The 26,143-nt window shown below is 36.9% G+C and overlaps 1 protein-coding gene across 1 annotated transcript in view; it reads right to left on the reverse strand.

The window, feature by feature from the left end:
- Positions 1–26,143, reverse strand: part of LOC139696632 (solute carrier family 7 member 14-like) — a 754,106-nt gene that overhangs the window by 21,411 nt on the left and 706,552 nt on the right. The window contains exons 5-7 of the mRNA XM_071595441.1: positions 24,957–25,165; positions 21,889–22,060; positions 18,768–18,951 (exon numbers count right to left, since the gene is read on the reverse strand). Coding sequence (XP_071451542.1) covers positions 18,768–18,951; positions 21,889–22,060; positions 24,957–25,165 — 565 coding nt within the window. The remainder of the gene's footprint in view (positions 1–18,767; positions 18,952–21,888; positions 22,061–24,956; positions 25,166–26,143) is intronic.

The raw sequence follows: 26,143 nt of genomic DNA on the forward strand, positions 1-26,143 counted from the left end.
ATATATATATATAAGTATATATATACATACATATTATCGATGATGTAGAAGCACTCACGATAGCAATATAACATATAAATATGTGTACATAAAATATATATACAAATATATATATGTGTGTTTATATATATATATATATATATATATATATATATATATATATATATATATATATATATATATATATATATATATATATACACACATACACACACACACATACATACATACATACACACATGCGCACACACACAAATATTGAAGAGTTTACACCTCTTTAGCGTTCACCAATGCTTCATTCACACGCATATATATAGATAATAGTAAACAAATCTTTAAAATATTAATGGAAATTAAAAGAACTATTTGTTTTTGGTGGGCCCTGCTACCTTTATCAGAGTACGAGGAAAACTTAATATAAATGTATATTTCTTATCTTATGGATATATGCGCATGCATAAATATACATAACTGCACATCCTTTATTTATTTAAATTATTTTATCAGTATAAATTTAGTGATTTATTTTTAACACGCGTCTAAATGCAGTGTATTATACTAGCAATGTTTCTATATGTAATCTAACCCAATTTAAATATTCTCGTTAAAAAAAATATTTTTCCTGATAGATATATACATAAGATATATAATTCCATAAAATATTGTTTTTTATGAAAAGAAGTCGATAATTTATTTTAAAAATCCTCTTATCAAACTGAGGTCATTACTTGTAAATATAAAATTGTCAACGCAGTTTGCAAATATAATGTCATAAAAATAACGATGCTCAATTGTCGTTCAGATGACATCGAATCCCATGCATAAGAACGAATTATATTTGCACGAAGGAATAAATGTCAATTTATGATATCCTACTTGCGTGCCTGTGAGTGATTTGGTGTGCTGCTGTTTCCGTTATACCTTAAAGGCTTTACATCTCTTTTTCGTTGACCTTCTTGTTCTATTTTTGTGCATATTCATTTCTGCATACAATTTTTTATTCATTTTTATATTTCATCACAATAAAGTAATAATTAGTTTACTCTTTGGTGATGACAATTTATGCTTAAATTATGATAAAGTTTCAGGCAATTGGTCCTACTGTGCACTGGAGTCCTGGAGAATTGCGGGTTGATCTCATGTTAATGGTGGAATTTAGACTGTCCCAAGTAGCTAATACGCGTTAAAATTGCGTGGGCTATCCTTTGCTTATTTTACATTACCTCTACCTTCATTACTTCAATCTTATACATTCTTACATGTCTATCAAAAAGCTTAATATTCTTTTCGGCGGGTAGAACTCATTAATTAATTACTTATGCGATTACCTTGGCCTTTAGATTCATAAAGATGTTCGGCTCTCGGATTTTCCTCCACTTTGCGTTGTCTTTGATCAAAGATAGTTTATTCAGTCATGTCACGGTTGTATTAAGGTCAGAAGTGACTAAATTACGCCAGGAAGATTATTAGAGAAACCACAGTCAATCGAAGATATGTTAAAGAATTCTGCCCATGTTAAAACTGCCCAATGGCCCCACATTTTTCTCGCTAGGATACGAAACTCATTTGTAAATACGCACATATTTTTAGAGATCGTAGGGGGAGAGAAGAAAAATAATTAATCCGAGATAAGCTAAACATATGGTAATACATGCTATTTTTTCCTGATTTTATGAGTGGAGAAACGAAAAATCAGAGAACCTCCAAAACATTTCTCATTTTGGCTCCTGCATCCCACACCATTTCGCTAAGAAACATTTTCACAGCGGATTGGGAAAGGTTTAGGAGCCCATCCCCAGTCCTTCGAGTATGTTCCTCATTAGACCAGTCCCATTAACCTCTTCCCTTGGAGGAGCCAAATTACGCTCGGCCCTCACCGGTACCTCGAACGCCGCCCTCTGGCCTCGCCAAAGTTCCCTTCCGCGACCCTTCCCCTCTTCCTAAACCCACCCACCGACAAGCCGTCTCCCATCCTTCTTCCGATCGCCAATCCCTCAGCTTTCTACAATATCCATCACCCCAAAATTCCTCCACCATGCCTCTCCGGTCCATCCCCTCACCGCGAGATCTACAGTATTTGTCACGAGATCGGATTTCTCTGGTTTTTTTCATACTTCACATTTCTCCACAACTGCTTTCGTACTCACCGGAGGAGCGATTTTGAACCTTTTCAAAATACTAAGCACCTTGAACCCTGTTGAGTTTAAGTCGAAACTCAAACACTTTAAGGTGGAACACCGAGTTTAAATAGATGCTTTAAGAAATTTAAATGGCGGCTTATCGTGAGCAGTGTGACGGATAATTATGTCAACCGTTGGCGGTTTGGGTAATTTCTTTGAAAGGGTTGTCTGATTGAATAGCAAATATATTGCGATCATTTAAGAATAAAGAAAGCTTTATCAATATAAATAAATAAATTATATATATATATATATATATATATATATATATAAACACAAATGTAGATTTTTAGAATATAGAGACACAAAGAAAGGACACTCACAATATGTTATTTGACGTTTCAACAGCTCGGCTGTCGTCTTCTGTCGAAACGTCAAATAACATATTGTGAGTGTCCTTTCTTTGTGTCTCTATATTCTAAAAATCTACATCTGTGTTTTTATATATTTGTGCATCACCGAAGAGCGTTCCATTTCGAAGATATATATATATATATATATATATATATATATATATATATATATATATATATATCTTCGAAATGGAACGCTTTTCGGCGACGCACAAATATATAAAAACACAGGTGTAGACACTCGTCGCGATTTCGCGATTATATGGCAGGCCTTTAGATATTGAGAAAAGGAAATGTTAACGTGCTGACAACTATTAATATTGCTTTATATATCACGGCTATTCATTTATATTATCATGGGTTTTTGGGGATGCCATGAGAACGTGGTAGTCCAGTGGGTAGATGGTAGGGATGCTGGACGTAGTTCAATTCCTCGCACTTGCGTCTTGCCACCCTCAGCTCCACGCATACTGTGTGGTTTTTCAGGTACTAGACCTTCTTTGGAAACCATATGTGGCGCAGAGAAAGGAACTGACCCCTCTTATTACCCTGGTGTGTCAATTTTACACTCTGTTAGGCTTAGTACTTGGAGATCTTTCTCCTCGGCTATTAAATCAACCTACGGGTTGATAAATATGACTCACCTGTTATAAAAATATCAGGATGTGATCTACTGATGATTAGGCTGAAGTAACCTTATGTAATTGAATAAATGATGTAAATTCAATTGGATAAAAGAAGGATACCAAATGTCATATAGAAAATTGACGTATGCTGCCCAATAAAATATTATTTGAAGATCCCCTGTGGTTTGACGAGTAAGTATGAATGTGATATTTCCCGGAATGAGGTTTTATTTTGCCCGGAGCTTAATGAAGGGACAAAGAATGACAGGAATCTCGTGCTTTTTCTCGAGAGAAGAGCATTAAAAAACTGAAAGTATTGCAACGTCATTGAAACACGCCTCTCTTTAAATTGATATCACTTGATATTGATCTAAAAGCGGACCAATGGAAGTTAATAGTTTACTCTCTTTAAATTTTAGAAATGGGAATTTAATTTTCACTCCGATTTGCGTCCACTCGATCATCATGATTGGATTTCAATTGATTCCGAACTCGTCTTAATTAGGTTAAATTCGGCAGGCGTGTGTCTATTCCGGGACTTCATTCTTACATAATCTCCCTCAAATGAACCCACCAGGGTGAAAATAACATTAAATTTGCGTGAAAGGTCACGTCTCCTTCCTTATTTACGGGACGCGAGAGCTCTTCTAAATGCTAATGAGGTCCATGGGGAGGAAGAAGTCACACGATCCCATTAAAGACGATCAAGGAGATGTTCATGAGGGTTTTTAGACGCTCGAGAGATACTCCTTGTTACCCATTTCCTGTCATATTCCAGTAGGCACGAGTGTTTTTAATTTCGAGTAGCACATTTTTTAGGAAAGTATTTTTTTTTCAAAGTCCAGTACCTACAATCTTTCACGAATAAATTTTTAAAGATTGCAGAGTTTTGTCACTGAAATGTAAAATACCCATTGAAAAGTTTCATTCTTAAAACTGTAACATTCAAGTACTCGAAGGACTTACACCGTTGGCTGCTTGCAAGTACAGCGATACAACGCCAGTACTCATTCCTGATACACACTATTCGGTATTCAAGAGTTTGCAATTAAGATATCAAAGCAAAGAGTATGGTACTATCGTCTTTCAAAGCGGTGTGCGGTGATGTTTAAAAAAAAAATGTATCATCACTGAAATTTATTTTTGGATTTCCATCAAGAAGCTGAGAGCTAAAAAAAAATTCAGAATCTTCCTGGAATGAGCAGCAATTAAGTAAATGAATGGCAATTAAGTGCAACACATCAAAAATAATTATTTTTTTTCAAAAAACTTACGAGTGAAAAAAGTGCATTTATTAAAATTATAGAGTTTTGAGAGAACTCGCATTTATACAAATACGTGCCCACCATTGATAAAATACAGCCATGTGAAATATTCGGAGCTGAGTCCGCTGAACTATTGCCTCAATACTATTGGTGGTCCAGTAAGCAACTAATTAACGTTGGAGATCCTCATCTCAATTTACGAAACTTGTTTTAGACATGGAACCCAAGGAAGTTCAAAATTAATCCCTGAATGTGTGAGGTGCTCCAAAATAATTTGTACTCGCTGTAATGTAATTAGGAGTGCAGTTCCCTGGGCTTCACTTGATATTCTCCAATGTGTCTTTCGTCCAAAACCAGTCAAATTAAAATATCAATCAATTGCGATGGATTTGTATCAGACCGATCGACATTTGTAATTAACGAATTTAATTTCCTCTCCGTCGCCATTTCCCATACGTACTTCCAACTGTGACAAGCATCCGTGGTGGCACTTCATGTTATAATAGGTAAAATGAATTGCAGACGAAGTCAACGGATCCCGAAAGTAACAAAATACAGGTAAAATATACATTAGAATTGATATTAATTGATCCTCTAGTCAAATTTAAGGATTCTTTTGACGTTAAGACTCTCATTAAAGAATGGTTTCATGTTCGCCATAAGATAATAGCGGCATTTCCCTGCTTTACAGAACGAAGTAATCAGTAAAGATGTAACTCAATCTAATTCGCATTGTAGGAAATTTTATGTACGTGGGCAGTCAATTCATCATTATGCCATCTTTGGGCACCTGCTTAGGCTGATAGTTTGGACAAATGGAATTTAATTTTGGCAGCGATCACTGAATTCGAGATAACCAGCAGTTGCACTATTAAAGTTAGCTTTTCAAGAAATATTCCGATACTATTGAATTTAACAGCAGCTGTTTACAGTGTACGAAGTGTCTGGGCAGCTATCATGGCATAAATCGTAATCATACACTAGTGACAAGATTGTAAAAAATATAATATTGAAAAGAAAAAGAATAAGGCAGTTAAATTGTTGCTTTTCATTGAGGTGAATGAACTGAAATCTTAATTCTGAGTTAAAAATGTACTAACATCTGTGTTTGAAATATTTTTTCGAAAAATCTACTTTTCCAAATTGTAAAATTCCTAGAAAACTACATCCTAATTGGACCTAGCCTATGTTGCTTTGTATAGTTTTACCCAATTTTTGAAAAATATTAGAACCATCTGCTCCATAAAGTTTGGTGTGAAGTGTCCCTGAACAAAAGAAAAAATTGATTTTTTAATTAATATATTTATTAAATTTAAGATTTGCTCTTTCCATTTGTCCCATAGTTTGAATAAGGGTTTTTCGTTACAGAATGGTGACCCTCAGAATGAATGAATATTGTTCCTCACATTCTAAAGAAAAATAAACTAAACTGTCGGAAAGTTAACGAATATTTATTCAGAAGTAAAACTCAAACGAAATCCCAAATGCAAAATTTTCTAAATTGATGGAGAATGTATATTGAAATAAAACTGATTTCATTTGAGATTACAATTACTTAAGTCCCCCGTTCACTTCTATTAAACTTAAGTTTCTTTGTCCGAAAGTTGGTTTTTTGAGTGAGGATAGGGCTAGCCAAATATCAAGCCTAATACGTAAGACAGAAAGTCACACATTGGCGTCAAGATCTGACCGCCGAAAAATAATACCTGTTGGGTGAAGCTGAGAGTGTCCAGAGGCGTAAACAGTAATAGATCTCGGGGACCTCCAGTCAGATCGCCAAGCGCTCTACCGAATAAAATACCAGATTTACTTGATTCTGTAAAAATTATGTTATAGCTTAAGGCTGGAAGCAGCAAAGTACATCGGCATTGAAGCAGGGGACTGAGGTAGGGCTGTTTGCAGCCGATCTGAAAACTTTATGCACTCGAATACCAACAAATTCACCATAATGAGGGTGGCAGGCAGTTTTATATATGGCTTTCAATTTTATACCATACAAATTAGTATTTAGTTTGCTATAACGGGAAATATATTGACGGGAAATACGTATTTCAACATTTATACTACAGTTATAAAGATCTATAGGATTACATGCAGATCCGGCTCATTAATTTTAAACAATGATGTATGGATTCTATTTAGTAATCAATAGCGAAAAGCAGGTGTTTATGTAAAAATATTTTTATAGCCCATTTAAGGTTGTATTGTTTAAAATTTAAGTATAGCATCAATTTTTTTTGATTATTTGTTCTATAATTTCAGAATAAGTAGCTTATTTAACCTTCTATCACAATAAGCGCATACATTAGTCACTGTAAAGAAATTCTGTCTCATGTTAAATTTTACATTTACATATTTTCTAAATCTTCACCAAATTTCACGCAGCATATTCTTGCAGGTCAAGCATTTTGACGGAAGTACACAAAAATTTCAATTAGAGTATTTGGTGTTGGATAATTTTATATTAACTATATGACAATATCTTTTATGCGCAATGAGCTTCGACGATTTTCTTTGAATTTTCTCAATTTTGTTCTTAAGGATGGTAGAGGTGCCATGGAGGCTAAATGGGGACAAAGGAAATCAAACGAGGAAATGCGGGGGATGGTGGGGAAAGAGAGAGGATTTTTGGGAGAAATTAAAAGGAGGCAGAAAATAAAGATTCAGAGTGCTTTGATTGGGAATGGGATGTTGAAGACTGTAATAGAGGGGTGAGTAGATAGATACCATAAAGATATATGAAGAGTTATTCTCTGTTAGAACTAATCTCATGCGATTGTTATAAATCAAGTAGATAGATTTTTGACTGTAATACCTGAGATATAAGTATCTCCCAATCCAGCGTGTCAAATAAATGTGTAATGCTTTTTCTACGTTCTTAGCGATTTTTTGGGATTGGAAATTTGAGCAAATAGAGAATCATAGAAATCACGGTAAATAGCGGAGAAATTAGCATGTTCAGATTCGCAGATGGCTTCGCAGTAGTTGGAGAAACGCAAGAGGCGATGAAAGCAACTCTCGAATGCTATAGATGAAGTGCTTTGGGATTTTGATGATCAATAAGAAGAAAACCAAAGCCCACGGGTGTGGAAGGAAGAACCCGAAGGCTGATATCACAATTCTAGGAGTGAAAATAAAGATTATGGAATATTTCATCTATCTGGGAAGCAGTATAACTTGGGATGGAAGAAGCTCAACCGACTTCTAGAGAAAGCGTTTACGCAGCATCAAACTTAGGCGTTCTTGAAGAAGACCCTTCTTGCAAACAAGAAAGCACTTAGTCATGACACTCTACGGATTAAAGACATAGACTATTAGGAAAGTGGACCAGAGAAGAATAGGGGCCTTTAAATCAGGGTGTTGGAGGAGAATGCTGAAGATGAAATGAACAAAGAAAGTGAGGAACGAGGCAGTATATGAAAGAAGAGATCAGGAAATGAGATCCCTATCGAGAGAAATCTACACACCCCGAGGAACGATGGATTATTTCGAAATATAATACGTAGAAGAGAAAAGTGAAGAGAAGAACTCATAAAAGAAGACCAAGGGGTAAGTAACTAGGACAAATTAAGAAGGACGTAGCAAAGAAAAGGTGTTAGGTGGTGAAGGAATTAAAATGGGATGAAGAAGAATGGAGGGGAGCAATAAACCAATCTTAGTATTGAAATATTGATGATGATGACGATTTTTCGCGAAACTGTTATCTTTTGTCCGTATTCTGTTTTATTTTAAGGTAAGTTCCAAAAGATTGGCGCAAGGTACTAAATGTTCCCGGTGCATTCAAGCTGATGTACAACGAACGTGAAATAACACTTCTCCCTAACTTTCTCAATGGAATATTTACCAAAATTTCTTGTATTTGACGTACCAAAATTCCTTTTAGTTATTCCTAACGTTATACTCCATGCTAAGTTGGATGTTAATGTGTATTTTAGGTCAGGTTCTCTTGGTTCCCTTTTTCAATGTGTGCCCCTCCGATGGTAGATGTTTTAAGGGTGTGTGAATTTCTTTTCCCAGGAAAATTCAGTACCGCAAATTTCGAAGATTTTTAATGGATGCCCCAATCCTGGTAACACGAACTTAACATTGTTGAGACTCAGTAAGAGTTTAACACTTAGATTCATTATTTACATTTCGATAGATGGTTGCAACATCGGCGAATAACCTGAGTTTGCTTGGTGCTTCGCAACCTTTTTAATTGATGCAGGCAAATGAGAAATTGAAGGGGACTGAAAATGCTTCTCTAATGGACGTCAGTGACTGAATATAATGTATATTCCAAAAATCACCGAGAGTAATATAATTACTTTCATTATTGGAATCTGCTATTTTTCAGCTAAAATAAATTCATTACAGATCAAACAGCGATTCATCGCAGCAAGCCAAATTCAGAAATAACGTCACATATCCTTAAGATAATTAACGACTCCTGTATATCCAGTTGAGTAACTAGAAAATCTCCAAGGATAGTACATTTTCGTATATGCGCAAAAATATTTTATGACCTCCTTTTTTTACGATCAAAAATATTTGCCGAGGAGGCTGGGTATATGTTTGGTGCATGGGGGTCACATTCCCCACCCCCGCCATTAGATCCGCAACCGACCAAGCCGACAGTTACCACCCAGTAAAACTTAAGACGTGCTCCAACTTTCATGCTGGGGTAATCCTTCCCTCCTCTGCATCCATCCTCTTGCCTTGAGTCCCGACAAATTACCCCCGAGCCGATGCTTTCGGCTCTTTGTTTAATGGCACCTTGTCTTTGACCGCTCATCGCCACTCTCCGTCAACCAGGGTGGTTTCCGGTACGTCATGGGTCATCCCTCCGACCGCCCTCTGTGAAAATCCTCCCTAATGGGCCCAGTTCTTTCTCGGCTCCCCTTGCCCCAAGGAGCGGACAGGGGTGGGAAGTGACCGACGAGCTCACGGCGAAGAGATGTGACGCCATTCCGGTGATGTCCTCGGGGTCGGAGGCGTCAGGGGGGATGAGGAGATGCTGGAGCTATTCCATGGGGCGGATGAGAGAGAGTGGCGATGGCGGCGTTGGGGAGCGGGGGATATCAAGTTTTAAGGGCATAATAAGCGCTGGAAGAGGGGTTGGGAGCAGGAAACACGAGGGATCTTTGGTTTACCTTATAGCCTTGATGATTTATGAATGCAGATGGCTGTTTCAACATGCCTTCGGATATCTCGCAAGAGAGAGTGAGAGTGCTTCGGTTTAAAATCCGAAGGTTGACTTGTAGGTGGCTGGTAACCCTCATGTTTAAAGGACCCAAATAATTTAGATCTATGTGTAATTGAAGAAACAACATAACAAATTAAATGTCAATTAGTGTTGGAAAAATTCATTCGAGCAGGGTAAATAGATAGGATTGGGTGCAGATTTCACCTGATAGGGTGCAGATCTAACCTGATAGGTTGCGGATAATCACCGACTACAGGTTTTCTGATCTTCCCTGTTTTTTTGGGCACTGGTATTCCTCTTTTAGGGGGGGCTCAATTACTGCAATATTTTATTTCTTTATTTAATTTTTCATGAAGTAAATAAATCGAAACTCCTCTGGCCACCCTTAGCTACGCACAAAGGTCTCAGCTCCAATTTAATTTCCCCCGTTGTTAAGGCATCAATCAATCGTAATGTCATGTTCCTCTCTCTATCTCTCATATGCAACTATTATTGATTGATACACAAAACCTTGCATAGCGAACCAAGAGAAAAACTAGCATATGAACGACTATTCAACGTTAGATGAATTTGAAATTGAAGTCTGAATCACGGTGGCAGATAGGGTTTTGTTTTGTGAAGGGGGATGACAGATGAGTTCCTCCCTGCCGTCCTAATTTACTCGAAAGGTTGAGATTATTTATATTTCCCCATTGACAAAAAGCGTGAACGTATTTATTTTCTTTAATGCTCGAAGGAGATTTTATAGAAAAGAATAGTTGGAAAAAAAGAATTATTTTTCTTGGGGGTTGTAATAAAAAATTCCTCCTGAAACAATATACATGCGTCTTTAAATTGCTCTCCAAATTCCATCCTTTGGGCCATGTCGACTCACCAAGGGTTCCAGGGGGAAACGGAAACTCCTTTTTCGCTGAGGAAATCTCCGCAGGGGAAAAGAGTGTCGAATATTCTCATTAGTCTGGTGCGAACAGTCCTTGAGGGAGCAAAAAGTGTTGGATTACTTGGTTATGTTTTTCAAGAGAGCTTGAGCATTGTTAAGAGTCAAAGCGTGAGAGCTGTGATGGCTGTTGTGGTAGCCAGAAAGATGTTAGTTGACGATAGCATGACTTACGGTTTAACAGAAATTGTGTTTTCCCTTATTTAATTGACTATTAAATGGTGGGATTTTAGCATGCATAAAATGCTGTCACCAAAGTACAACGACATAAGAAAATTTTGGTAATTTTTCCTCTATTACCCAGTTCCAACAAAATGTCAAAAGAGCATAAGCTGCTTATGCATAGAAAATACTAAAAACGTTTTTTTTATTTTTACCGTAGATGCCACTAGAAGACTAATCACATCATTCAAGTTGTTTGCGAACAGAGAACAGGCTCTAATACAATCTATGAAACGAAAAAATCAGATTTTTGAGAGAAAATACTGTTTGGAAAAAAATAAATTTCATTTTTTAGTTACTTCAATGTAATTAGTAGAGAAAATACCGTTCATGTAACACGATATCTTGTTTTTATAGATTACTATGAACTTTGTCGCTGTTGCCGTGAATAAAACTGGGAGAATCTGCATCCATTTAAAGAACGGTTTTTTACTAATGGGGAAATCGCTCTACTGCCACCAAGGAAACGAAGAAACCGAAATGCTGGGAGAACAGAGGATTGCTGAAGAACATTAGTTAATGAAACTCCTGAGGCACACAATAGTAGAGTGAGCAGAGGCGCGGGAGTCTTGTTCGAAAGAACGTAATGAGCCAGACTAAACAGGAAAGGGTAGCAGAAGGATATTATGAATGTTTAGGAAAGACAAGAGGAGTGAGACAGGTTTGTCCGTTATCACCAACGCCTCTCATGAGAATATGAAAGAAATGACGAGAGACAAAAGTGGAAGAACTGGAGATGGAAATGAAAACAGGCGGTGAGTTTATTGTGTCATTTCTGTTTGCGGATAATAAAGCTCCCCTTGGATTTGTATTGCTATTGTAGCCAGATATGCGAATTAAAGGGTTATGTGTTATCCGCCAACACTTTAGAAATTAACGGTCAAGCCTGAGGAAAAGTAAGGTCACCGACCCAGGCTTCATTATCCAGTCAGCCTAAACATTGCAAGCTACCTTTGATGTAATCACAGGATTAATATAGATACATGACATGAAGATAAACCATGAGAAATAGTAGGTGAAGAATTTATTAAAACTTTGGATGCGTAGGTTATGCATAATAATAGGATGATACAGTCTTGGAATGCTAGAGTTATTCCTAACTTTTATTATATTCTCATTTAAAATTGGCACAGCCGTAACTGCAAACAGTAGAACAATGATTATACTATATAAAGAAAAGCGTTTTAGAAAGGAATAATGGGCTTGAGAAAACCGCAAGGAGAGGCTTAAGAAAGCACGTACGTTTGTAGTTTAAATTAAAAAAAAAGACCTAAATGATGTAAATATATTAAAGAATTGGATCTGGAAGGATGTAATTTGATTCTGATTGATACATATCAAGAAGAGGGAGAAAGGGATTTAGAATTTAATCATTCATATAAAGGGGTAGACTATAGAAAAAGAAATTGCAGTAAATTATCAGCAAAAATATTCAAGCAGTCCTGAAGGATATTTATAAATACTTTGGGATCGCCAAAACCCGACCTCTTCAAGGTTAATGGCATGCAATAAAACGAACTTAGCTTGGAAGATTCCAAGAATCTGGGGGAGACGCCGTCAGTACAGATAGAGTAACTTTGTCAATCGGTTGAAAGAAAACTATAATTTAAGTAATTTTATATTTATTTCACTGCTTTAAAAGGTAGAACAAATTTCAAAATAAGGAGAAAGAAAATCGTTTTCAGGTTGGAGATTTATTGACACTTCTTCTTTCAGCCGACTCGAATGTTGTACATGCATGACTTACAAATATAAAGCATGCAATATTACTTGCAGACGAAATTATAACTTCTAAACTTACTAGACCCCGAAAGCTAGACTTATTCACTGTAGATGAATGAATTTGAAGATTGCCGATAGAGTAAACATATATAAAACAGATATTGCCAATAAATAAAAAAAAACCAAGGCTTCAAAGTTTTCGAGAAGGAGGACGGTTATGTCAACTGTTAAAACAAGAGGGCAAACTATGGAGCAGGTAGAACGGTTTACCTTTCTAGAAAGTTTTTGGACCAAGATGGTCAAAGTAGTAGGGGTATCAGAAGAAGAATTACCTTAGGCAAAGAAGCATTAACTTGAAGGAGGGGCTCAAAGACAAAGACGTTGCGTTAGGATGTTAAGAAATGATAAGTGAAACCTCTAACTTAGACTGTGATTTTGTACGGCGCGGAAACTTAGCCAATGATGCAAGGTTGAGGTTTTTGAGAGATATGGGTATGGAAAAGATGAAATGGGCATAATAGAGACAAACGTGAAAGTGCTAGTCAAGGTATGGGAGGAGAGAGGATTGTTGAGAGAAATCCAAAAGAGGCAGGAAAGGTGAATACGAAGCATTTTGATTGGAGATCGAGTGCTGTAAACTTATATATTGAGGAAGACGTTTAGGCCGGCGAGGTAGGGCGGAATAATAGGAATGTCATGTGGGACCTGATGAAGGGAGTATGCGGAATAGAAGAACATTTTGAATTGATGAGGGGTGTCATGTTTTATCTTTTCGTTGAAGCTGGAAAGTGTAGCAATGATCATTCTGTGTTCGGTCATTCTGTGATCATTCTACCTTAAACGGTTAGACTACCGAAGATAATAATAATCGCCTAAAAATAAGTCCTAATTTTTATTTTCCCACATTTAGAATCATGTATTTTACTATTTTTGTCTATTAGCTCTTACTTTGGCCCATTTATTTTGGAATTGCCCTGTAACTAGTCAAAATAGGAGAAAAAATTTGTGGGATGTCCTACTCCATGAGAAATTACAGCATATAACTTTCTGTGAGCTGATAAAATCTTAGAACAATGATAAAATCTCACGTTCGAACCATCTCTTTCGTTTAATAGAGCAAATTTTCCAGCGTAAAACAGTGTGTATCTGGAAGAGAGGGATTTTTAAGAGGGACTGCCACGTGCATGGTGTACGCTTTCAAAAATTTCTCTCTCAGGCAAAAATAATAATAAAAAGCCTCTCCACTCTTCTTTTTCCTCTCCTTAAAGGCTGAAGGAAAATGACGGATGCTGGAGAAATCCCGGGGCGAGGAGTGCGATGATAAAAGGATATAAAAAAATACACATCTCTCACAGGAAAACTGAGGGAACGGGTGAGGCCCACAGGTTCCTGGGCCCACAGGCTCCTGGGTCCACTTTTCCTCCGCATTTCTCTCCTCTTTTGTTTTATTTCCCCCGCAAAGCATAACGAGAAGGAAAAGACGGTCAGGGAGGCAGGGAGGGGGGAAGATAATCCAGTGTTATACACGTGCTCTAGGAAAGACTGGAAAAAAATGTGAAGCAAATGGAAGTAACTTTCAGCGAGCGATTCCTTTGTGAGGCGTACATATTCAACAATATTGGATATTTTCCCGTGCTGATAGGAGTTATTGAAAGTTAGATCTTCTTATATTTCCTCGATACTAAAATACATTCGCGATATCTCGTTAATTTTATTGGAAAATGTCCATTCTGTCTGAGTAGGCACACGCAACGTTTTGAAATTTTCACCTACTTCAAACCAGAACAGCTTTTCTTGAATTATTTATTCTATATCAAGAGGGCGAAAAATTAAATCAAAGAAATGCGTCAGATATACGTATTCAGGAGGATGGGGAAAAATCAATATATTTCACCCGTAGATAACACCCCATATCTGCAGAGAGAGAAGGAAGAAGCATAGAAAAGTTAACGAAGATATCTACCTTGAAAAAAGACAAAATTAAAATACATAGACAATGATAACACAATGTTTTTCGGCTTGTCCCCTTCACTTTACTTTGTTTTTTCATGGTTATATTTAGACTTGAGGAAATTATTACAATGGAGAGAAATTTAAGCATTGTTATAGATATATAATTTTACGACTTTGAGAATAAGTTTGTCTCATTGAAGGTATTGAAGAAGTGGCGCCATTAGAACTTGACAATCATATGACGAGCAAATTCCAATGATCAGTAGGAGGAGGAAGAGTCAGTCTAATTTCTTTGGTATTTAAAGGTGGATTTTTCATGAACACAGAAAAAACACTGCTACATTTCTTAGCCTAGCCGTACAAGACACAACTTGACATCTGATAAACCCTTCTTCATTTCCACGTACATTCTGCCTCCCTACGTTCGTCCCAACATGCCAATGCTTTTCCTCACCTTTCTCTGCCTTCTTTCATCGATGTCACAGCCTTCAACATCCCGCCACCATTCAAAACGCTTGGCATCCACCCTTCCTGCCTTCTTTGGATTTCTCTCAGCAATTACCTCCCCACTCTTCACGGCCCTACATCATTCGTTTTCCTCTCCGTACATTTCACCTTTTCCATCCTTCTACTCACATCTCAAAAGCCTTCAATCTAGGCATATGAACTTGTTTCTGAGACTGCTTCCGACTCCAAAACCACACTCCATATCAAAAGTATCACTTTTCCAAATTTTTCTGGTAGATCTCCGCTTATTTTCCTTTCTGTCCTCAAAATCATATTCATCCTTCTCCATACCCACATCTCTCAAGAGCCTTCAATCTACGCATATCACCTTACTTCAATAGCCAAGTTTCCCAGCCGTCAAAAAACCACACTCAATATCAGTGTTTTCATAAATCTTATGTTAACATAGTTACTAAATTATTTTCATTAGTCTGATATGAAAATCTGAAAAAAGAAGAAGAGATTTTACCAATTTTGAGACAATAACCTTAAGAAGACGTTAGTCAGGGGGAATCAGTGAACGGAGAGGACAAAGGAATATCCTGGATATGAGGTACATGGAAGATGATAGGAAAGTAACACAATATAGACTTTCCGTTCCCCAAAAATTATATTCCTTATTCAACATAGTTTTTTCCTCAGTGGAGGGCATAGGTAGAACGAGAAAGCAGCTACATGGCAGAAAAAATACTTCAATAACAAATATATTATTCGTAGAACGCAATGCCTATATTTTTTACTTGTCCATCATCATGATGAACATACAGTCCCAAATTCAGCTGTCTCTCAAAAATATGAACGAACAATTGTAGTTTTCACAGAGAAAGATGGGAAGAGACTAGAAGAGGTCAAAAAATAGGAGTAAGGAGGGGTTTGTGTCTCAAAACGAATGATCTACAAATATATATTTACGAGTGATGATTTACGTCGTGTTTCTCAATTGGCAGGACAGCTATGCAGGCGCGTTACAAATTTGTTTATAATGATTTCTTCCATGTCAGTGATGTTTTTAATAACAAATTGGACGGCACGAAAATGATACTAAGCGTTTTGAGTGTGTATGCAGTTATTTAAAAAGCATAAGGACATAGAGGAATAAAAAGAGTGAAATGAATGAGAACTAAGTTTTCCTCGGAGCGTTTATCGATGAATTTGAGCAAATTGATAAATAGAGTTAGGAAATTTCCTTATCACTTTCTCCTCACCATGGCTGCCTAAGGGAAAGTTCCTTGGAACTTTGTGCACTAAATCGCAAAATTTTGAGTTGAGTTTTGAAACACGTAGATATTTGGTCAAAATCAAGATGGAACATTACAAAATCTGAATTATTCCAAGAATATTGTAATATCTATAGGTCAAATTTAACCTCATTAAAAAGACTGGTTTATTGCGAAAATTTCATATTTTTATTTTTTAAATTACGGATGCACATCTACGGACTTGAACTAAAATGTGACAAAAGATTGGAATATTCTTATTTTTCCGTGTGTTCTGAATTTTCCACGAAAAATTTGATTTCATCGCTCATATGCAATTTTTTTATAGATACTTATGGCTTTTTTGGAGGTGTAACCATGCAAACGGAATTTTTTGGTTGATTAAATACTAGCGAAATTATTTCTAATTAAAAGAATGTGGTGTGCAAGTAAACTTTCACCTTAGGTAGGTCACAATTTTAAACATTAAGTCTTGTTCTGAGGTATATTTATGTTTAAATATATTGTAAACAATAAATATAATTATTATAAACCAAAAAATAAAATTTATTATTTCTATGCCTCTTTTTTAGGGGATAGGTGGTAGAAGAGACTCCATAGTCTCAGTCTCGCCCCAAATAAAGACGACTATCAATCTATTTCTTTATTATTTTGGACATGGTCTAATCTAGTTAGGAAATAAAAACACCAGTTGTACAGCCTTGGTAGCATCGACAAATCACACAATTGTTTCCAATAAAATTATAGCTTGGTGTTGATTGACGTAATATTAAAATAAAGATATCAAGCATAAAATTTTCTATTTTATCATGCGGTTGTACTCGACATTCTTTGCACCCTAATACCGGAGGATCCTATTTAGCATTAAGATAACTGTTATCGGGTGAAACTAATTTATGTTTTAATATTTTTTGCTGTAAATCTGCGGTGAGATTCAAATTTGACATATGGACAGCCGATGCTCACGTTGTCACCCGGAACAGAGGGGTTAATCAATGCCCGCTGGGGTACGCAAGAGGTCACTTCGAATTCCGTCCTGACGGCGGTGATTGGCTTTTAACCACTACGACGTCAGGGATAAAATACCACCAGTGATAAATTCATTGAGCTTATGGACCTGGTCAATATTTTCACACTTTCCTCTAGTTGCCCTTTTCGGGATCGGCATTAATATGTCTCCTGTAAAGAGTGGAGAGAGGGAGGTGGGTGCAACTGGCAGGTGAGCGGTTTTGTTGGTGTGACAATGGGATGGAATAGTTGACGGCTTTATGAATTTGAGAGAATTTTATCTATCATTTACGAATACTTCAGCAAAATCCTGCAGGAACCTCTACTAACGAGACGGAAAATTAATGGGGGTACTTATCGAGAGACATCTGAGTAACATGGCTGGGCGTTAATGGAAAATTACTCAGAAAGGTTAAAGCGCTTGTTGGCCACGGAAGTAGCAGATTTAATGCCAGGAAAAATGCTATTAAATCGTGAAAGATTTAGATTATGGGTGCAGTCGTCTTATTTTAAAAAAAGGTTTGACAGTTATTTAAGAAAGGCACAAAATTTGATTATGAGCAAGCCAATTACTACATTAAGGTCCATTTTCACTATGCTTCATTAAAGGCAATAGTAATTTAGCATCAATATAGTATTTACTTGAGGTGGGGAATATCGACAGACCCGATTTTATCAGCAATCCAGATGACTACCAGCCTCTCGTGCTTTCTACAATAACTTCCTTATTAAGTAAACATGTATTTTAACGATCACTTTCCATCTTTGGTAACATCTCGCAGGGTATTTTTTTAACAATAAATTTCCAAAGTATAACCATGGAGTGTTGTGTATCTAAGATGGTTAAATACCATTTCGGAGTTCTTTGATTTTCAGGAAGGGCCCACCACGGACGTGGGACGATAGCGTATCTTCTCAATAAGTCAACATTTCAAACTGCAGCCATAAATGTGATTTTACTCCTTTGTGTGTAGCTAAGCCAATTTAGGAAATAAAATTCGATTTAATCCAAGTACACATAATGTTTTAGTACAAATCAATTTAGGCGCACTAGACGTGCTTTTGAGATGTGATCCTGTTTTTCCTGACATAAAACTCGGAGTGACACTGAAATTTTATTCTGATCGCATAAGCGGCAAATAATTTAATGCCATAACTGTAATAAAATATGTTTTCAATTCTTTTAAAAAAACCGGTCCACTATAGTAATCGGATGAGATAATAGTGTTCCAATTGCGATGTAAAATGTCACATTTTTCTTAAATCTAAAAGTCAATTCACAAGTCCACTAAGAGCCTTAAACATAAAATATAATTTGAAGATTCACATTTTGAATAATGTAGACAAGTAACAGGGGTTGCATAATTGATAAACATCAGCATACTCCGCAATTGCTAATTACAAGGACTTGGGTGAAATAACTTTTTGCTTTAAAAATTAGCCTAAGACCCTAGAGAAAAGTAATATGAGGAATTTGCGTGTCTTATAAAATTTATATTGTGATTGTGACATGGACTACCGATTAATCCACTACTTTTTCGTCCATCTGAGAGATGCGGAAGAGGTATGTAAGGAAGAGAATAGGGACTCACCTGAATATGAGGCCGTCCTTGGCCATGGCGTACACGATTCTCGGCATGGGGAACATGGAGCCAAACATGGAAACCGTAAGGCCAGCCAGGGCTCCGATGGCCACCACGTACTTGCACTTGTACGCCCCCACGGAGCCGAACATCTCCACCAGGGCCGAGTCCGCATCCACCTCGTCGTAGGGCACTAGGTTGGCAGGGGTTTGAAAGGGGAGGGGCGAGAAAGGTCATAGCGATTAACGAAAGGCAGAACATGGGAAAACGTGCTACATCGACAAAGAAGCGTCTTTAAATTTTATAATGATATTTTATTACAATTAGGTTTGATACTTAATATCATTTTGAAACAGAAAAAAAATATTTGCATCTTGAAAATAAATTTTCTTACTAGGGTATACAGGATCCGTTGCAAAAATAAATAGAATAAATCCGGAAAAAAATTAATGCTGATAAAAATCACTAACGTTCTTCAAATCTCCCTTGTGCATTGACTCACTGACGCCAGTATCACTACCAATCACGCTACGCTTCCAGGTCGTTGAGGTACCTCATCACGGCCTCTTTGAGGCTATCAAGAATTCCATAATGGTTGCCTTCAGGCTCCATTTTATTCTTATGAGTATAAAGAAGTCCGTCGATGCCATGTCAGGGCTGTAGGATGGCTGGGGCAGCGATGCCACCTTGTGCTTGGACAGGTACTCAGGCACGAGGAATGTGGTGTGGGAATAGAGTGAGTTGTTCTTGTTCAATCTCCAGTTGGCTAAGAATTCCTTTCTGATGTGTTTCACTCTTTTCCGCAGCCTTTCGAGGAATTCCCCGTAAAACTTATTGCTCACTGTCTTTCTCTTAAGCAAAATCTCAGCTATTCAAAACACACTCATTATGTTATTTATTCTGTAATCATGGAGCGGCTCCACTATATCAGACCTCTTACCGTAACATGCATTAGCTATTTCAGTCTTGTGCCCTACAATTCATTGCAGGTGTTGGACGAACCAAAGTTCTATTTATTTCCCAAAGAAATGCGAGGCTAGAATGAGTTATTAGGGATGCCTTGTCTACAACCATTCTATCCAAGCAAGCAATGGAAGCAGTATACTGCTTTAGTACGTTACGCTAACGAAATTAAATTCTATTTTTTAACATGCGACGATGGCTTTGAAGACGGATGGCTTCATTTTAGTGGGAGATGGTGGTTTAAATGCAGTAACAGTGTCACATTGGGGATTAAATTGAGGAAATAAGGACGGATGAAGTGGCTGGAAAAGATATCAGGGATAGAAAAGCTACTTTTGTGAAGCCCTGCTCCAATAGTAGAGCACGCTCAACAAAAATAATTTATAATTTAAACATTCCTTGTAGAGTTGGGTTTTGGGAGGGTTTATGTACTGCTACAAATCCCTGTGGATATATCTGCACAATATGAACTCCTTCCATACGCTGCTGCCTTCTGCAGAACGTCGTAATTATTCATTAGCGTCGTAAATCCCTTCATGGCGTCTTTAATGCCTACATCTATCTGCCTCCCTCGTGCTTTCTCAAAACATTCTCCCTTCCGAAGCGCCACTCCCCCTCATCAATCAGCTACCTCTCGATATCTCTTCCATTAACTTACGAATTATCTCAGCTAACTTCCTTGATTCCCCGCAAAATGCAAAACTTCTCGGCGAGTGAAATTCTTCAACATCTACGCTTCCGAGGCAAACTATATATTGATGATAACCCAAAGTGTAAAATAAACAGAAGCGAAAATGAAAAAAGATAAAGCATGCAAAAAAGATCGAGCAGTGAGCTATTACCACAATATTCAACTTTATGAACTAAAAAACTTGGGAATATATTGACAAAGAGAATACACATTTTTTTTCGGTTTTCAAACATTTTGCGGACAATGGTTTCAATAATTAACGGTATCAATTATAATAAAATGATAATTATGTCATTAATCCGTGCTAAACGTATAAAAAGGTCAGATTAAATTTTCCGAAATGGGAATGAGGAAGAATACTAATATTGTAACGATATAAATCGAAATGGGAATGAGGAAGAATGCTAATATTGTAACGATATAAATATTTCAAAAATATCAAAGTAAACTTCCGGTTCTTAAGAAGGTTGAATGTTTTACCAACTTACTCGATGTGCCTTATCAATAAAAAATATTTGACCACCCAAATCCTCTTTTTTTGCTCAAAACCTTTATCATCCATAAACATGTACTACACGGAGCGTGAAAACACTACTGCGTTGACGCAGTGAATTTTTAGACATTGTATACAATACAATGGAGAAAAAAATAATATTTGCATTTATGAAATGAATAGACACAAAATTTCGGAAAAAATGTCAATAATATCTATTAAATATGTACATTTTCCTCTTATAAAATGTAAGTTAGGGTTTGATGTTGCCGAAGAATGAAGCGGAATGAACGGACGCAAAACATCACTAATAACTGAGCCGCGAGTGGAAAATAATAAAAACCTCATTACATGCTAACATCAAATGCTCTCATTGATTTTCAAATGATACAATTTTCATTTTATTTCTCAATTGCTAATTTATTAAAAAGAGCAAATGAGATTCCCAAATTATGCACCACTCATGAACGCACAATATTTTACAACTTTATTCTATAGTGTCATCAATTAACTACTTACATTTTAAGAAAAACATTTTAATTGGTTAGTAGCTCTTGCAGTAAAACCAAAAATCAGACTTTCTTTAATCCCATAATAAATCATGAGCTAGATTAAGCTTTAGAATTAATATAAATTTTGTGATCGGTCAAAATTTTATATCAATTTGATTTTGATCAATGCCATAAAAAATTAATTTTTTAAAATGCTATAGATTAACAAACAAAATGTCGGCAATCTCGACACGTAAAATTATACAATTAGGGATATGTTTTCTGGTTTTCTCTCCATAGCAGAGTTATTTGTTGGTTACAACTAAAAAGAACAAACTTTTACAGGTTAACACATAGATATTCCAGGAAAGGATTTAACACTCCTAGAAGAATGCTCTCATCAATCAAATAGATTAAATGATGCACACGACTGCATTTTTTTCTCCCCCAAAACCCCTCATAGTGATGGAGAATATGTTGATAATCACTTACCGATAAGAGTGAGCATCATGGAGGAAGTGACGTAGGCAGTGAGGATGACAAACAGAGAGGAGATGATGGCGAGGGGGATCGATCTTTTGGGATTGGTCGCCTCCTCTCCAGTTGTTGCGATTATGTCGAAGCCAATGAAGGCGTAGAAACAGGTGGCTGCACCAGTGAGTACCTTTAAAAAAGGAGGGCAATTTGAATGTTGGCGCTCAGTTGTTCAGTCTACCAGTTTGCTTCGCATGCCTTAGAAATGACTTTTTTAATCCCATGACGATACACCGTAAGTGGTTCAGCTTCCACGCATGCATCCCTTACCTCCCTGGGATCTTCAGTGAAGTGTATTATTTTTTCTCCAAAATATATATTCACAGCCTTCAAATCTAAGGTTTGATTTTATTGCTGGACTTAACCTCACACTAAGCACTAACATGGCAGCAAACAAACCAAAGGCTGAATTTGACAAGTAACGTTTTATGTGAAGCTAAGTGGGTCGTTCGATAAGCCCTAAAAAAAAACAAATTATTCAGGGTAGATTTATTTTTATTTTTCAACAATCTCGTTGTAGCTCGATACAATTTTTCCATCGTTTTCTCCAACATTTCTGAGCCTTTGTAAAACTAAGATTTCGGAAGGTCCTCAGAATTGACCACTGTGTTGGCGGTGACCTCCTCATTCGACTTGAATCATTTTCCGTCGAGCCATTTTTTGATGTTTGGACGATAAAAAGACTCTGTGGGCCACTTCTGGCGAATACGGTGGGTATTTTTATAGTGCGTACGAATTTCATAATTTTCGCCACATGAGATGAGACTTATTAAAATCGTACCGTTCCGATACTGAGAGCACCATCCCTTGGATTTTATAAGAAGTTACTGAACGACCCACGTGTTCTTAATCCTCGGGTGAAAATTCAGAACGTAGTTAGTAGTGCTGGATTTTTGACATAACCATGCGATCATTTTGACTTTTTATAATTATTTCTACACCATCATGAAAATAATTTACAATTAAATACTTTTTAATATTTGAAATAAAAATAACTATGCAAAAATACCATTAGTTATATGTAACTTTAAATTTTCCACTAAATATTAAAATGCACTGTCTATGAAAATATTATTAATTTTCAACCCATTTTCTGTCAATAATTCGTCAATTGAAATTATTTCTGCAAAGCATTCCCCCAGATTAAAAATAATTACTGAGCTATTTTAGTCTGTTATTATTTTAGTAGTTATATCAATTCCTCTTGTTGGTATTCTCGCATCAGTGCATATACAGGAGATATTTTCCAGCACCCCAACTCTTGATTATCAGCTTTGATGTGAAAATCATTGATTTTTACCATTATATGTCTATCCTTTTAAGGAAATAGAGAGGCGTGACAGAAGAACTATGACTTTACCCTACCTATTACTTCCTGTTCATTCGCTGTTTTCATCATTATGCTCCATATTACTTAAATCGGTAAATGAAATGTCATTTCACTAACAATTTATTTCATCACAGATTTCTCCGAGACAAGAGAAATTAAAAGTAGCCAACGAACTTTGAAAATACGATGCAAATCACTGCATACATGTAAGGAGTGAGCAAGACAAAATTTTTAATATCATTTTGCCTTGATGGGTCTGACAGGAGGAGGACTAGTATAGAAGTGATTAATCAAATCATTGTCATCCGCTAAGAAAATCCTCCACTAAATTCATGATCGTAGGATAAATTAGGAGTGAGGAGCCTAGAGATGTCTCTGAGGCATTACCCCACAGATTCAAATGCTGAGTAATTAAACTGAAAATAGGCGATTAGACGGTTAAATCAATGTGACGCTAGCCAAAGGGTTGGGATAGTTCATTTCCCTGAGGCGCCGTATGGGTCCCCTTAGGGCTCTACGAAAGAGAAAGTGTCACCATTTTCGTTTCTGGTGGACTATCGTGATCCGAGATCCTACGGTAAGTAACCAATTACAATGTCCTGTAAAAATTGAAATATCATTCACATTGTAAATATTTTAACTTTTGAAACAACAGCATTATGCCCATTCCAAATAAGCAACTTATTCATCGCATAAAAATATCACATTAGGGGTATTTAATGCCAATGAAGTATTCCTAATTTTAACTTCGAATACACATTCATACATTTCAATAGCTAATACTCAATATAGCTTAACACTGTTTTCCCGTAAGATAATTCTTGACATATGGTATTTTCAGCATTCTCTCTTAAAGAAAACAACTTTTTACTGAACAGACTTGTTTACTCACTATTTTATGTTACTGCATCAATAATGGTTTATATTGAGGGTTGAACTTTTATTTTATTTAAAAAGTGAAATGCATAATGTTGTTTCTATGCATGGAACAGTTGAATTTCATAATCGCCTATACTCCATACGGATACAAAAATGATCAAGCACACAAAAAATTGAGAACGTGTGATTATTATATGAAAAAATATTGCATGAATAGATATGCTTAAAAATAAATTTTTTGAATAAAATTTGATATGCTTAATTATTGCCTTGCCATTTAATTAAAATATAATGTGGGCATAATTGCATTTTAAACGTGGGCTCGTGAAATTGTTTTTTTTGGAAAAAGGGAATGCCGTAAAAATTAATAACATCCATTTGTTGCGTGAGGAAATTAAAGCATCTCGTTTTAATTTTTTGCATTGTTTTTTTTGGGACTTAACGAGAGCCGATATTCGAGGAATCGATAGCCTCCGTTTCACACCCGAGTACAAACACACACATTAACACACTCGCTGCATTTTAAATGCAGGGACTCGTATACTTCGGTTTTGAGATTCGCCAAACCCAGGCGGCCACGGCTCAGGTGGTCAAGTTGACCGACGACTCGGTCGTGGAGTCAATCCCCGACCCAGAAAATCCTCCAAATCCATATTAAAATGGTCCAAAGGGACACCTTTAATGACCCATTCATCGAGCGGCGACCCAGTGAACGTGATAAAACCCCTTTCTCCTCTCACTCCCCCTTACTCATATTCTCCCTCCCTACAAGGGCATGCAAAAGTCGACCACAGAGGGTACGCGGCCATAGACTCACCCCAGACCACCCGTAAGGGAGGAACCCTTTGTGCTCCGACCAGTTGCGGCTGTCGACGTAGAAGAGTCCCGCGGTCATGACGAACACCCAAACGGCCAAATTGAGAGCGTTGAGGACGTTGTTGAACGCGAGTGACTTCCGGACGCCGGCCGCCATGATGAAGGTCATCAGGATCGTTATGCCAAAGGCGAGGAAGTCCGGCGGACGGCCTGTGAGAGAAAGATTAAGCAATTGGATCATTTCCACCCTGGATTAAAGACGATCAATCGATCAGATTTATCTACCTACTTGAATTTTAAACGGTTGGAATATTTATGCGAACCATTTTGCTCGCGGTGAATTTCCGCATCCATTTATATTCGGCGAACTTAATTAAACATTATAAAAATCATTCACCTTGATCGGGATGCGAATGACAGAGCGACGTAAATTCAAGACAAATAATGTTTCTTGAATTTTCGGATGTTGAAGTAACTGTTGCGGTATTTTCCACAGTCCTTAGAATTCAGTGAATTAGCTTCAAAAGGTAACAGACAATTACTAAACACAGAGCTGCGATCTTATTTTTTCCAGAGTCCGGAATATACAAGCGGTTATTTAAATCTTTCTTCTGGTTTTTGTGCAAAACACATCCAACAATCATTCATAAAATCAAATAAGCTCAATCCATTGATTCGGTAAAATCCTATCACTAAAGAAATATTATGTTCTGATTAAGAAAATGGATGACAGCCGTGTCATAAAAAGGATTTATAAGGAAGTATTAATAGATGAAGGGGTACACTGGAGTGTATGGGGAAGAATGAAGAAGAGTGGATTTTCAAGGTGGAGAATACTACTTACCTGCCTGAATAACATATTTGTGAAATAATGCATCATTAAAACATGGATGAGAGAAGTACGAGAGGGGATTCAAAAGTAACGGGAATTGGGCTACGGTGGGGAGCGAGAATGGGGAAAGCCTTTGTTCGGCCGGTCGTACGTCAGGCTTACGCCACTGCGTCAGTATGCGCAGCGCCGTCGCTGTGACTAGATCGCTCCGCCCGTGGCAGTTATTTTAGTAAAACAACTTTTTTCATTTCGGCGAAAAACGTGATGGCGGATTATCAAGAGCAGCACGCTGCAGTGAAGTTTTGTTTCCTGTTGGGGAAATTGGCCGCGGAAACTATTGTAATGCTCAGGAATGC

The sequence above is a fragment of the Hetaerina americana genome, unplaced genomic scaffold, assembly GCF_022747635.1.
Source record: "Hetaerina americana unplaced genomic scaffold, ioHetAmer1.1.p SCAF_7, whole genome shotgun sequence".
Taxonomy (NCBI): domain Eukaryota; kingdom Metazoa; phylum Arthropoda; class Insecta; order Odonata; family Calopterygidae; genus Hetaerina; species Hetaerina americana.